The 14,799-nt window shown below is 37.5% G+C and overlaps 1 protein-coding gene across 1 annotated transcript in view; it reads right to left on the bottom strand.

The window, feature by feature from the left end:
• The window catches only part of LOC127637547 (cadherin-like and PC-esterase domain-containing protein 1), a 56,733-nt gene that overhangs the window by 38,004 nt on the left and 3,930 nt on the right, over window positions 1-14,799 (bottom strand). The window contains exons 2-4 of the mRNA XM_052118649.1: window positions 8,740-8,911; window positions 4,764-4,858; window positions 2,625-2,706 (exon numbers count right to left, since the gene is read on the bottom strand). Of these exons, the coding sequence (XP_051974609.1) occupies window positions 2,625-2,706; window positions 4,764-4,858; window positions 8,740-8,911 (349 nt within the window). The remainder of the gene's footprint in view (window positions 1-2,624; window positions 2,707-4,763; window positions 4,859-8,739; window positions 8,912-14,799) is intronic.

Below are 14,799 nucleotides of genomic sequence, written 5' to 3' on the forward strand. Positions count from 1 at the left end.
TTTGTTTCATGAAATTACAAGCGAAACATGACAGAAGATAACCGTTTAGAGCATATGAACTCTAAAAGCTTTTTCTCCAGGCCATTGCTTGATAATATGTTGTTTTCTACTAGCAAACTTTTAGATCGGCACAATGATTTGACCATATGTTTGACAGTTTGTGTCGAGTAAATAATCATATTTCATAAGTTATGGAAAGGAACACTTCTAATTTGTCAGCAAATTAAAAAGCACCTGGTAAGAGTTGGTTGTATTGCCTGTATGCATTGTAAAGTCTTTAAAACAACACCAATTTTGTGTCATTGAGGTTAGTAGTTATTAAGTATACAGAATGTCAAAAGTATGCCGAAACATGTTTATGTAATATTATATAAGCGACTCAATAGCAAGCATTCAGTAATTTCCTCATTTATTTTCTGCCTGCAATGCAAGCAACATGAATAATACATAATATGTAACTAAACATGTTTACATGCTTTGAACTTTTGATGCTACAATAATGTAATAAATACTTTTGAATCCAGAAATGGCATTGCTTGCATTGCTTTTGTTTATTTATGAAACATACAGTTAGCATGTTGGCTGTGCACTCATAAAACGATCCAGATACACCAAAACAGAACTATAAATGCAAACCAACACAGTTTAGGTCAAATGTCCACTCTGTGTATTGTGTTGTAAGTTCATTAACATATTAATACTCGATTTCTACTGCATTTCTGACATCACATGGCACACCTGCAGTGTAGACAGCTTTATTTAAATATATCTTTTATAGAATATTGCCATTAACTGAAGGTGCTGTCTGATTCAGGAAAAGCCAGTTTGGTTTTTGTTTAAACTACTAGACTAATCGCTTTCAGAAAAATACCATGGTATTACCAATTTTAGGACATGTTGGCTCCCCATTCAAAACCATGGTGACAAGGCCAGAATGGAAGCAGCAGAGATAAAATGATAAAGTGAGAGTGCAGAGATGAGAGAAGTGAAGAGAGTGATTAGAGCCCTATAACAAAACAAAAAAAGAAAAGAAAAGAAAAGAAAAAGACTTTTACCAGAGTAATACCATTGCACTGAATGATTTTATACATATTTCATGATACTGTCAAAGTACTCCGAGATACTTAAAAAAAAATACCATGGTTTTACTATGACACATGTGTCAAAAACATGGGATTATCACAGACCATGTCTGAATAAAAGTGTAAAATATGGTGCTGTTTATTAGGAATATAACAGAATAGGCTATTATTTGTCAAAAAGGAAATAATGGAGAAAAACAAATATGTTTATAATACAAGAAAAATGCTTAAATACTCATAAAGCAAAGAATACGTTAAATATATATAAGTGATACTCTTCAAAATAAATAAATGGCATTTACGATGTGCATTTAACTTATTAAATATCATAAGTAAATATCACCCTTGGCACTGACCTAATTATAGAGACAATCCAAAAACACTCCATTCACGAGACTGTCAAACACACACCTGACTGGAGAAGAGCGTCCCACACAAACAATGACGTTTGACGTGACACTTCTTCACGTGGTATGTTTAACTGAAAGCGCTAGCCTGATCTCATGACAATAATTGGCTGTGGTGACATTTTTGCAAAAATATCTTACTTGGTTCATTCCACATATCGCAGTTTGAGGTGAACTGTCCACTGAGTGACATTAAAAGAGAGTTACATTATCTTCCAAACAGATGAGGTTTTTAAGGTTAATGATCTATCGAGTTTTAAATAAAAGAAAAACCTACCTCGCTATCATAAATATTAAACTTAAACCTAACTGATAGTGTCCTAAAAAGCAAATGAAACATGAAAAAATGTAATTGCTAAAGTAACCACGTAAATTTGTGGTGCTTCTTTGACACTTTCGGCTCAAGTGTCTCCTCGCGTGCTCGTCAGGACGCGTACCGTGCAATTTGATCACATTGGAACAAACTTGTAAATGTAGTTGATAATGTAATGTAAACATTATAATGTATCACCTTACATGTCAAGCACTATAGTAAGAGTTTGTAGATGTCATAAGACAGGATTGTGTGAGGAACAGGGCAAAAAGTAAGTTTTTATTAACTGATTTAATAATATATATATATATGAACTGCCATTTTACTCATGATTTGTGTGAAAGGAAATTAAAGTAGGCCATTGTTGTAGTAGCGCCTCTAGCAGGCGCAGCTTGTAAATATGGGCAGGTAGGGTAGAGGGGGAGGGTCGATTTTCAAACATTAGTGATTTACATTTTGGTCTGTTCTTCACACAAATCTATTGTATGGCTTTAGAAGATGTGTGAAGTCTATCATGCAGCATTCTAATATGCATTTATGATGCTTTTTCCCCCTTTTGGAGCTTAATTAATAACTGTATGCTTATATTGTATGGAAAACAGCAGAACATTCTGCTAAACATCTCCTTTCAATTTCCACAGGAGATTGAAAGCCCTACGAGTTTGGAAAGACATGATGAGAGAATGTTCATTTTGGGTTAACTTTTTGGGTCTTTTCATGTTGTGGCTGTAAAAAATTTAGTTAAAATAGCTGTATCTACAACAATAACACATCTAACTATGCAAAGGAAATAACTGGAACATTCCTGGTGGCACTGCTCACCTGATAACTTACTGTCCGTCAAAAACCGGCAGACTCCGCCCATGTCCAGAAACGCTCCGAAAAATGCTGGAATAATGTTAACCTGGAAAGAGATTCGACCCCCCGGAAGGATCCAAAGTCAGTTCATACAAGACCACCATGACTTATAGTTTTAAAAACATATAAACACATGTCCTTCAGTAATTCTGAGACAGACATGTGAAAGAATAATGCTGAGACAGAAAGTAGCAACTGAGGTTGGATGACACCCAGAACTGGCTCTGGAGACTAACAACAGCTGGGATATTTAAGGGCAAATCTAGTCATTATATGAGCATTACTAAATACAGGTTTAAGATTAATTGTAAGTAAAATACCAGCACTGCTTTGGTTCTTACGGGTGAGTATTTAGCTTTTAGAGATTCTTCAATTTTCAGTTCACACAAAATTGTAAATTCTGTCATCATTTCCTCGCCCTCGTGTTGTTCCAACCTTTTTTGACTTTCTTTATTTCTTGTAACACAAATGGAGATGTAAGGCATAATGTTTGCCACCATCACCATTCACAATCATTACATCTTTTTTTCCATATAATGAGTACGTTTACATAGGCAGTTACTGTAAAATCGAACTACCGCAGGTTTTTGCGTTGTCGAGATACAGTCTTCATTTCTTTGGCATTATGCGCAATCGAACAAGCGAAGAAAGGACGTCAGCTGAGGAAGTAACACAGGTGTTTTCCGGTTGACCTTTTGAGTCATAGTAGCATGTCGAAGAAGTCAGCTAACTAGCTTGTCAACAGTGAGACACTCACAACAGGCACAACAGCATGGAAAACTTAACAGCCATGTGCAGATCAAACTGCACATTAACCGTTGTTCCTATGGTGATGTCCGAAGGCAGAAGACGAAGCCATTTGCTCCTGGATTGCTCTGCTCAGCTTCACTTTCATCCTTATAAACTTAGTATAATGTGTAATAATCACATTTAGACTGAGGAGAGATGTTGTGAATAAATAGACCATTAAGAAAATATATGGTTTGTCTATATTTTCCAAGTGATCGCTGGTATTTAATAGGTTAGTTGTCTGAACGCTTGAAACAGTTCTGTCTCTAAACCTGTCATTTGCTCCAAACTGCATATTCAGTAAAAATAATGCTTTCTGACACATTCAACGAATGGAATCCACATTAGATAAGTAAAAGATAGTAAAATATATGCCATATAAAATGTGTCATTTGTAATGTTTACCTTCTGCATTCATGACGCTAATGCTAATGCCCTCTTTTATTGTATTTCATGATGGAATTTGTGAAAATAGTCCATGTTAGATAATCAAACATTTTTATAGTTGTTTTTTTTTTTTTTATAAAGAAAGACATTTGATGCTACTGCAAAGGGGAAGGGAGGAAGAAGGGAGAACAATCATAATAGCTACGCTGTAAGATCACTTCAAACTGAATTTTTATAAAAGTTACTTAAAAGGTGAGTTACAAATACAACATTGTTTTTGACCCCACACCTTTCAACCATCCAAAACTCAAACAGTGGATGGCAAAGTCTTTGAAGGGAATAGGGCATAGGGATGATCACTTCTATATGAAATGCACATGTGTTGATGTTATTTCTCTTCTTCGTCTGTGCTTTGTGTTGCATTCAACTTCCAGGTTAAATTCATATTGCATGGCACTTCTGTTTTTCGGTACATGTCCATAACGCAGAGGCCAACTGCGGTCCTATTCACATGTATACCTGCTGGAAAGTACCGATCTGAAAGTGAATGGTGACTGAAGTTGTCAGTCCCTAACATTCTGCCCTACATAAGAAAGTCATATTTGGAACAACATGTGCGTTGTAATGATGGAAGTTTTACTTTTGCATGATCCATCACTTGAAGGATGTTGGAATGTTGAAACGGTGTAAAGTGCTTCTTTAGTGAGGCCGGCTTCTAGAAAAAAAAATTCTCCCTCCAAATCTCTTGACCAGATCTTATTTCTAACAAGAAGCACCTGGATAAGCATTTGTGTTATTTTTCATTTTTCATTTCTAAAGATATATAATACACCACATTTTTTCCAATGAGTACTTTGTATCATAAAAAGGAATCTCTTCAGTAGCACTGGATCTGAGTTTAGACAGCAGAGGAGTGGGTGGTCTTACCCTCTGGTGGTGGTACGGATGCGCATAGTTGATTTTTCGCAGGCAGCTTTTTTCAGAGCCCTTTAAACATACCAAGACAGACCAGTCTCTTCCATCTGTAAGAGAAAATATATTTAGAGAGAGGAGGAGAAACTATATTAGCATTTTCTGAAGAAAAGATCAGTGCTTGCAAGGCAGGAAATAAAAGCGTTAAAATTTTAGGTGAGCTTATGTTGTAGGCTTTGGTTCTGTGTAAATGAAAATCTGCATCAGAGCTATTTTAATAGATGCTAAAATGAAAAGACCAATCACAATTCAGTATGCAGATCAATCCGAGAACTACCTTCAGGCTGTCTAGATGTTTTTAAAATGAGAAAAAAAAAATCTTAAAATAAAGACCTGTAGACCAGTAGTTGCGATCCTGTTTTATAGACCTAAAAATTAGAACAAAAGTGGATTACGTAATGCTTTGGCGACTAAAAGTACAGCCAGGAAGATCCTTTTCATTGAAAAGATTGCCTTCATCTATACTTTGCATTCTTTAAACCAGAGCCATACAAAGCAAATAAAAAAAAAAGCTAAAAGGAGAGATATTCATGGTTTTGATCAAGACATCAAAGACATGTAACTCCCCACCCCACCTCTCAGAATGCAAACATGCATGAACTCATGATTTATGAGTGTTGCTTCAATACCACATACTCTAGAACTCTAGAGTTTAGAGGCCCAATCAGCCATCTAGAAATCCACTCTATAGTCTGTCCACCAAGATCTATTAAGCTGTGTGAAGGGTTGTATACGGTCATATACATGTAGGATTACAGGAAAGCTGTCAAATGCCCTTAAAAGGCAATTTTATGCTGCCTTGATTAACTGACCAGAAATGCTATTAATGTTAATAGTGCAAAAATACTCATCAGTCTTTTGAGTAAGAGGGCAACAGATCTGACTACCAAAAGACAAAAGCTTTTGTTCTTACTACACAAAAATCAGGTATAAACAGAACTGCACTTCTTCACCTCACGCTCTGATTATACATCAATACATCTGAAAAACATTGCTGCTACAATGCTTATGTGTTCTGGGTGGTTGCTTACTGGTCCAAGTCAAAATAGCTAAAATTCACTATGACTTTATGGTGCCTCAATATGGCTCAGGTCCCTCCTTTAATACAAGTCTGTGGGATTTGTCACCCATTTTATTATGTGCCTGGTGAAAATCGTAAGTCAAAGTGCCTATAAAAATAAAATAAACAGCAGCACGATTTCAGGTATCATTTGTGTCCATCACACAAGCGGTGTGGGATAAGTTATGCGTTTATACTTGGGGTTTTGAATCAACCTAACCCCAGACCTAACACTAAACCTAAACCTAAAATCTCATTGGTTGATTGAAACCTTCTTCCAGAACAAACAAGGCTGTTATTGCTCTAGGAATATGTCCTTCTTGAGTAAATCACATTAAGCTGTGTATGTATTTATGTGTGCGTGATGTTTATTATTGCTTTGGAAAATGAAAATTTTTTTTGTTGTGCCAATAAAGCTTTTTAAATACTTTACGAGAGAGAGAGGGAAAGGGAGACAGGGAGAGGGGAAAAGTGGGGGCAAACACACATCTGGTAGTTATTGTGGTAGTCAGCATCGCTTAAGGAAATGGGCTGGTGTGTATTTGGCACAAAGTCCAAACATTTGTGCCTGTGTGCCGTTCCAGCCCAAATGACAGGAAATACTGTTTATAGCCTAAAGGGAGTCATGGGATACGAACCCTTGCATTCTCCTAATAGTAACATGATTAATTCAGCTCAGTCTTTATTCCAAAAAATTCTATCAACATTTCATAATTTATTATACATTTTATGCATTTTAATTGTTTTATGTCTGCATCAGAGTTTTCCCATAGTTTCCTGTGAAGTTTCCATGCAGCTAGTACCAAAATCTGGTCAACAGACATTACTGCCAATGACTGCTGCATACCAAACAGCCCATAGCTGAGCAAGTATCTAAATTACTGTCTGTGCTGATCAAAACCCCTCACACTTATCTAAATGGGAACTCACCATAGACTTCTATTGTTTTTCTTTAAAGCTAATTACTATAGACTTACCCTTCCTTTAAAAGAAACATTTTTGGTATTTTTAGAATAAAAAAAAAAATGTATTTAAACTATTTATAATTATTCCAAATGAGGACATCCCCCCTGCGATGGACTGGCGACCTGTCCAGGGTGTCCCCTGCCTTTCGCCCAATGTTAGCTGGGATAGGCTCCAGCCCCCTGCGACCCTGTACACAGGATAAGCGGTTGACGATGGATGGATGGAGGACATCCCCCAAATTTCCCCAAAAAGGGTGTTTAGTCAGATTTTGCTCAATTCTGGGGACACATTTGTCCCCAAAACTACACATGTTTGTTTTTATATAATGGAGGGATTTTCTCAAACTAAACCTACACGAAAAACTCATATTTTTAGAATTTAAAAAACATTGTAACACTTTACAATGTGTTAACATTAGTTAACTACATTAGTTAACATGAACCAATAACAAACAATACTTTTAAATAATTTATTATTCTTTTAATGTTAATTTGAACATACAGTATACTATCACATTTCTAACATTCAAAGTTGCATATGTTAACATTAAAGGATTATGGTAAACACTTTACAATAAGGTGTCAGAAATCAGAGAGGCTCAGGACCCAAATGCAGAGTTAAAATAATAAGCTTGCATCAACCAGATCTGCCCCCACCCCCCATCCTGTGCACATGCAAGAACCACCCCCTGTTGCTGATTGGCTGGAATAGTGTTGTGTGGATCGGTCCGATCCACTTTGTTTTTTCTCCCATTTACAGAGTCAGGACAGTGTACAAATACTAGATCTTTTTCCAGCCCACCCACAACAATGGACAGCTAGCAGAATATAAGGAGATATTTTCAGAATTTGACAAAAAGTGAATTGGATTAGAATTACTGTGTGCACCTTTAACTTGTTTATTGTGATAATTTTATGCAATCTTTTAATGTTCTAGAAATGGAATGCACTGGGAAACTCACTGATGCCTCTAGCATTCTCAGCATCTGTGTATGTGCCTGTGTGTGTGTGTAGGACAGTTTCTCTGGTAAAGTTTTTGGGGGTGGAGTTATTGCCCTGATGACCTCATAAAGGTTTAGATCTGGACAGCGTGTGGTTGGCAGGCCTGCCCATCCATCAAGACAGACAGCTGTTGACAACCTGTCTTTACCCTTATTGGCATAGAAAACACCTGTTTGGATGCTCACACAACACACATGCAAGCATATACTTGTTTTTGATATATGGTGCATTCTCTCAAAAACGTATTTTGCTTACATTCATCCATCTACAATGATGTCATCACATCCTCATTCAGCAAATGTGTTCAACAAAATGAATCAAAATAACTATTGAAAAATGTATTGTTCAGCCTATTATTTAGGCATTGAGCTCAAAATCACATTTAACTACCTCATTTTGTAGTGATAAGATTGCGTAATGCTAGTTTAGAAATGGAATAACACTGAATCAATAGGTTCTATGTAGGAGAACGACGTTACAGAAGCTATCGTGCAGTTTACAGGAGAGGCCTTCATTTCAATGACCTCTCTGTGCCCATTCATGACCTGAAGGAGGAGGGGAGGATGGTTTTAGGACCCCAGCTGTGACCATGAAGCAGAGCTAGGGTCTAAATTAACTCCTAAACCACAAGTACACATTGCTTTTTGGTTCAATCATCATAGTGAAAATGGAAGGTCAAGTTGGTCATGCATTTGGGATACATTTTCCCATAGTGTGGAACATCCAGATATTCCTGGCATACAGAAAATGTGTATACTGCGATACATAGGCCTACTGCCTACTGTGAAAAAAGTAGCATGATAGTACTGTATTTAAGGCCAAACATAGCCAATCTTCAGCCTATACATTTTAAAGCATGCATGTGTGTGTCTACACATTACAGGACTGGATGCCCCTCTCTCACCTCGTCTGTTCAGTCTAAGAATGGTGCTGGTTTCAGCGTAGCGAGCCTGATCCACACGATACCCCTGCTGCTGTAGAACTCTCTGATACAACTGAACCTCCGTGTCTGTCGGAGCATGTTGGCCTGTTAGAATAATGGCTTTTCCTGCACAGCTGCATTTAGAATGTTGCACCTAAAAAATGGTTACGAAAAAGAAAGAACAAGAAGAAAAGAGCTCGATTACTTTTAGCAACTAGATTTTTACATTTTCTGAAGAAAATCTGAGTGGTGTTTACCCCTGAAAAAATGTTGTGGGTGGGTTGCCAAGCAATTGCTATGCTGTTATTTAGGTTCCTAGGGTGTTCTGGGTGGTTGTTAGGGCACTGTAAGATGGTTGCTGGGATGTTACTCACTGGCCTAGTTTAAAAGTTACACTTGTCTCAAGATATGGCTTGCAATCTTCAATAAAGTTGAATGATATTTTTTTCACCAATTTTATCATCCACTAGGTAAAAAATGTAAGTATTTTTTCTTTGAAACACAATAGCACACCTCTCCTCAAGAAGCTGCACAATTTGATGTATCATTTTGAAGAAAACAAAACAGGTATGAGTCACAGCCAGCCCCACTAATATAATTGGATTTATAAGATAGAAATCCTCCAAAGAAAGCCAGAACTATAGCTGTCACATGTGAGGATCACAACACCAGGGGCTAATCAGAAAGACAGCAGAAGTATCTACGATGCAGTCTAGCATAGTAATGTGGGCCGCCAGGTAGGGAGGAAGGGTGAACAGTGTTTCCTCTGAGATAAGGATTAGATCAAAGCAGACTTGAGACGCCTGGACATGCTCTCAGTTTTAGGTAATGGTTAACATACATGAGCACAAAGGGAAGGTTTGGCAAGACTAAATAAGACAAAAATAGTCTTATTAAAATCATTCTAGATTCTCAGGATAACGATTCCCTGACCAACGCTCCTAAACAAATCTCATAGTCATCTAATTATTTGTTGCATAACAGGATCGTAGCAACTCCAAGTTACTTGGGAAAAGCTTCAGCATTGAGGAAGGGAGGGGAGCATTTTCCTCTCCTTCAGCATGGATGCAACTATTTCCTTTTTGTTACTCTCCATTTGTGTCCATCTTTTCTGCTTTCCTAATGTTCTCGATTACCATCTCTCTCTTTCCTCCAAGGTTCAACTCATCCCTGCCTGTAAATATTTCCATCTGGAAGTTCAGCCACATTAATAAAAGGGTCCTAAATGCCTAAAGTATATCGCTATGCCTTATAATTCTCTCTTTTATTCCTGGAAAAAAATAACCTTACTATGAAATAAGGAGGATCCTGGGTCATATCTAGAGACCAGAATATCATAGAGACTTGAGGGTCAGACCTAGAAACCACCCAGAACACCCAAGCAAATGCATAGCAATGCCTTGGCAACCACCCACCAACTGTTCTACTTTTCCTTTCGCCTAAATGTTTTTTCCATGTTCATTCAACTTATTCCATCCATATTTCTATCCTTATTCCATTTTTTCCCCCTATCCCCCAGTCTGTCGCTCCTCCTCTCGTCTGCTCGCTCGCTCTTGCCCCTCTTGGAGACCTCAGGCAACAGACGCTAATCTAAAACATGCAATTACTGGACTGCATTCATTTCGCTCTGTGTGTCTGTGGCCCAAGACACAAACATCATTGTTTTCATTAACAGGCCAGCGCTTAAAGCAAGCAATAACAACCAAAAAGAAACATCTCAATGAGAGAGTGGGAAATGGAGGGAGAGAGAGAGAGAGAGAGAGAAACATATATAACTCGAAAGAGCTGAAAGTGAAAATGATACATTAACTTTAATAAGGTCTGAAATTAAATCAGCTATACAGAGAAAACATTAAATCCCTTCAGTGAAATTTTCCTTTAATTCCCAAGGCATATAAACTGAATAGTAATACGCATATAAATATTAATTTAGTCTGCGATGCGTGCAGGGATCTATGGAAATGTGATTTCATCAAAGCTGAAATAAAGCATTGTTTTCCCTTTTACTGATGAGTGTAAAACTATGAACAGCTAGTTTGTTTAAAAACAGGTGGGAGCCAGACATACTGAACAACTTTAGTCTAAAAAACAAATGTGTGAAATCAAACTTGACAAACCTTATTTTTTAGGGATCGCGGATGTGTATGTGAGACAGCGATGACTGTGTTTTGGTATGTGGGTAACTAAACACCAAAGTGTTCAGACTAAAAATAATGCTACTATCTTTAAAGGACAACCTCCTGACACTGTACACAAAGGGTCATGACTTGACCCAGAGAGAATCTGCAGATTTGTTCACATTTTCTGCACACATTTTGAGAAAATATTCATCAGAATTCTGCAGAAGGGATTTAAACATAGTGAACTGTGTTAAATGGAACTGTGAGTATAACAATTGTTGGTAGCTGAAAGCATCATACAATTAGCCAAAATGTTTAATAAACAACCATACAAGGAAGTGGGGAATGCATAGAACTTTTATGAATGACAGATGTCTCAATTCTGCAGAAATCTGTATATATATATATATATATATATATATATATATACCCAGTACTGTGCAAAACTCTTAGGCACATAAGATGTTTACAAAAAAATTTGTCTTAAGATGGTTATTTCTATCTTCAGCTTTAGTGTATCAATATATGAAATATAACTTTAGACTCCCAAACTTTTGCAAAGAATAGAAGAACCGGGAGCCCTGCAAAAGATGGCATGGCCCCCTAAGAGCCCACCACTAAACATTGACTCAGTCTGAGATTACAAGAAGAGACTGAATCAGTTGAGACATCCTAAAAAAGATTGAAGAACTTTGCTGAATTCGCCAAGAAGTTTGGAACATCCTATCTATTAACAATCAAGAAAAATTGTGTCCAGGTGTTTCTAGAAGAATTGGTGCTGTTTAGAAGGCAAAGGTGATCACACCAAACACTGATTTAGCTTGTATTATGTTTACTGGACTTTGTAAGCTGTTTTGATGAATTGATAAATGAAAACTATTTATGGCATTATTTTTGAAGACATCCTCACTATGCAACATTTTTCACAAATGCCTAAACCTTTTGCACAATACTGTACTATGGTAATGCCATGGTATTCTTTGAAGCACCATCCTTTGAAACTCCAGTACCATGTAAACACTATTTGAACATGAATATGGTTATCATTTAGTACCATGGAATAAATAAAAGTACCTGGGTATTTACATCTAATGCCATCACTTTACAATGGTAACATGTTAAATGTAGAAGAAAAAAAAAAAGCATAAACATGGTCCATGTCCAAAAATATGGTGGAATTATGGTATATGTCCAAAAACATGGTTTTACTATGGTCTATGTTCAAAAAGAAATCAAAACAAAAAACATGGGATTGCCAAAAGGCCATTACCATCTCATAAACCCTGCTTTGGTTACTAACGTCAGTGATCTAAAAAGGAAGGCCATACATAATTGCCATAATTATTAAAGTCAATTTCTGTGTTCACATGGGTCAGAGGAATGGCATTTTGAAAATTAACCTTAAGCGTAACACGGGCAATTGTATACTTAGAATTAACTGTAGCATGTATTTGTTTACCACTGAAAACAAAGTACAGAGAATTCCGAAAAAGATCAAATGGATACTTCCAAAAATCTGACTGGGTGAGCGGTGTTGAAAGCCATTGTAACATAGGCTATATGCGCAGCACACTTGTGCTGAACTTTCTATCATCATTTTGGAAAAATCTAAGAAACTGTAGTAAAAGTCATTTTTCATTCTTCTAAAAAAAATTAATAAAATCCTGTAATCCAGACACAATGTTTTACCTCAAGGCACATCTGGGTCAGGTTAACCGAACAAGTCGTTTACTTCAAAAAACGCTTGAGATGTGGAGAGGAGGAGGGGGGAGGACAACAAAATGTGGGTTCTGTTAGTATTCAGCAGAGACCCTACTTGTCAAACCCTACTTGTCTATGCAAAGTGAATAGTTTACTTGGCCAAGCAATTGGCATTGACTCAACATTTTATTCAAGCTTTTCCTCCACAAACTTCTTCTCCTTGTTTTTCTTTTTTCTCTCTTCCTCCCCCTCCACAAATACCTCTTTCTCTCTCTGTGTGCCACTCTGGATGAGAGGTTCTGTTACCACTGGCTCCACGTATAAGGTTCAAAGGTTAATCATGGCTGTTGAGAGGCACCCATATATAAAAATACTCTTCTGTCTGGGCCTTTTTACACTTCAACATTTAATGTGCCTTAATCGATCATATTGCTATCCAACTGGATATGCACATTCCATTTACCCCTGGCCGCATAAATGTGTCTCCACAAATGGAAATAAATCTGATAAACTATTCACATGCTGTACGCTTTAGAGGTTCTAATCCTAAGCAGTGAAATTTTGGTGCACTTGATGTTTTTTAAAAACTAAAAGCATGAGACGCTTGTTCATTTTGACTATTTTTTTCTTTCTTTTTTGTCGTCAGTTGGCTCCCAAACTTCTGGATGCTGACGTAGTTCCATTTAGGAGTAGTAAAGTTTATGTTTGTGGCCTGCATGGTGGTTTGAGTGATCGGGTTGCTCTACGTTTCAAATGCATCTTGGAGAGCATTTACACAGCTATCCAATCAGAAAAACACACAGAGTGACCACGTCTAAATAGAGACTTTTTCGACGCAAACCACATCAAACTCATAACATACCAAACATGCCTCTCTGCCACATCTAGACCCTCCATAAGAATGTGCCGCTTAGTGTACGAAACAAGTTCACGTTGCTTGCTGACCTACTGTACTTGTCCTCTCCCCACTCAGTCAAAACAGCAGACAATAAACTCTCAGCCTACTTGAACTGAACTAAAATGCACACTTACACAGAGTCTATTTAGCAAGCATTGAGCCCTAGAAGTAATGGAGTGCAGTTGACCATCCAAACCACAGGCCTAATATAGACTTAAGTGTGAATAGCATGTGAAAGACAGCAGGGTACCCTGTCTCCTGATAGCATTGCGACAGCAAAGGTTTGTCTTTTATTCTGTATGTCATAGTATAGATATCATTCATATAATGATTGCCTGGCCTGGTGCCGTTCAATGTCGAGGCTATCTAGTAATTTCAGTTGTTTAATTTTCTTCAAAGCACTATAATATAGAACAATCTATGTAAAATTTCTAATGGGTTGCATATTGTTTTGTGATCTGTGCCATAATATCAAGGGAAGCCTGGTTGAATCCAGCATGTGATCAGCTCTGCGCTATCCTATCTCTTGAGCGAGCATAATGATAATGTGTGGATAATGAGAGAAGAAAATTTGATGCACGTGCTCCAGTGATAGGATAGCGCAGAGCGGTTCAGTCACGCAAGTGGGTCTGTGGCTCATGCCACACTCCAAAACCAGACTTCAGTCACGCCGTGCAAAAGACTTGCATGTGTTTCAAATGAGAACAATTTATTTAGAGCTTATAAACACTGAACGCAAAATGAATATAATTGAATATACTTCTGTGGCCCAACATTCATAGAAATTTCAATGCAGGAAAACCCCTGAAAATGTCACCCGCCAAATTGGCTAGTTAGAGCCGATTTCTATCCACATTTGGTGGGTGGGCAGGTGCTAATATCCTTCAAGAAATGGCTTGTATGCTGCCACAATTCAATATAGATTCTGTGAGATTCGTATGTGATATTACAGGACAGGCAGATAAAGTGTAATGTCTAAGCACTGCATAGTGAGGTTCATCTTAAACTAACACATTGGCAGTCACTGCAGTTGTTCACATTATTTATGTGTGTGTGTGTGTGTGTGTGTGTGTGTGTGTGTGTGTGTGTGTGTGTGTGTGTGTGTGTGTGTGTGGCACTGGGAAATAATGGAATTGACCCATTCTGGATCAGCACCAGACAGACTCCAGTCCAGAGAAGTGACTTCGTTAACATGAATTAGCTTCTCCCATTGGTCTCCTGGGGCAACGAAACGGCATTGGTCTGCGGGGTGGGAAATCTTACCTATTCACAATACACATAGCTTCTCTTTCTTAACTTGAATGTTATGAATATACGTACATT

This window comes from Xyrauchen texanus, chromosome 45 (genome assembly GCF_025860055.1).
Source record: "Xyrauchen texanus isolate HMW12.3.18 chromosome 45, RBS_HiC_50CHRs, whole genome shotgun sequence".
Taxonomy (NCBI): Eukaryota; Metazoa; Chordata; class Actinopteri; order Cypriniformes; family Catostomidae; genus Xyrauchen; species Xyrauchen texanus.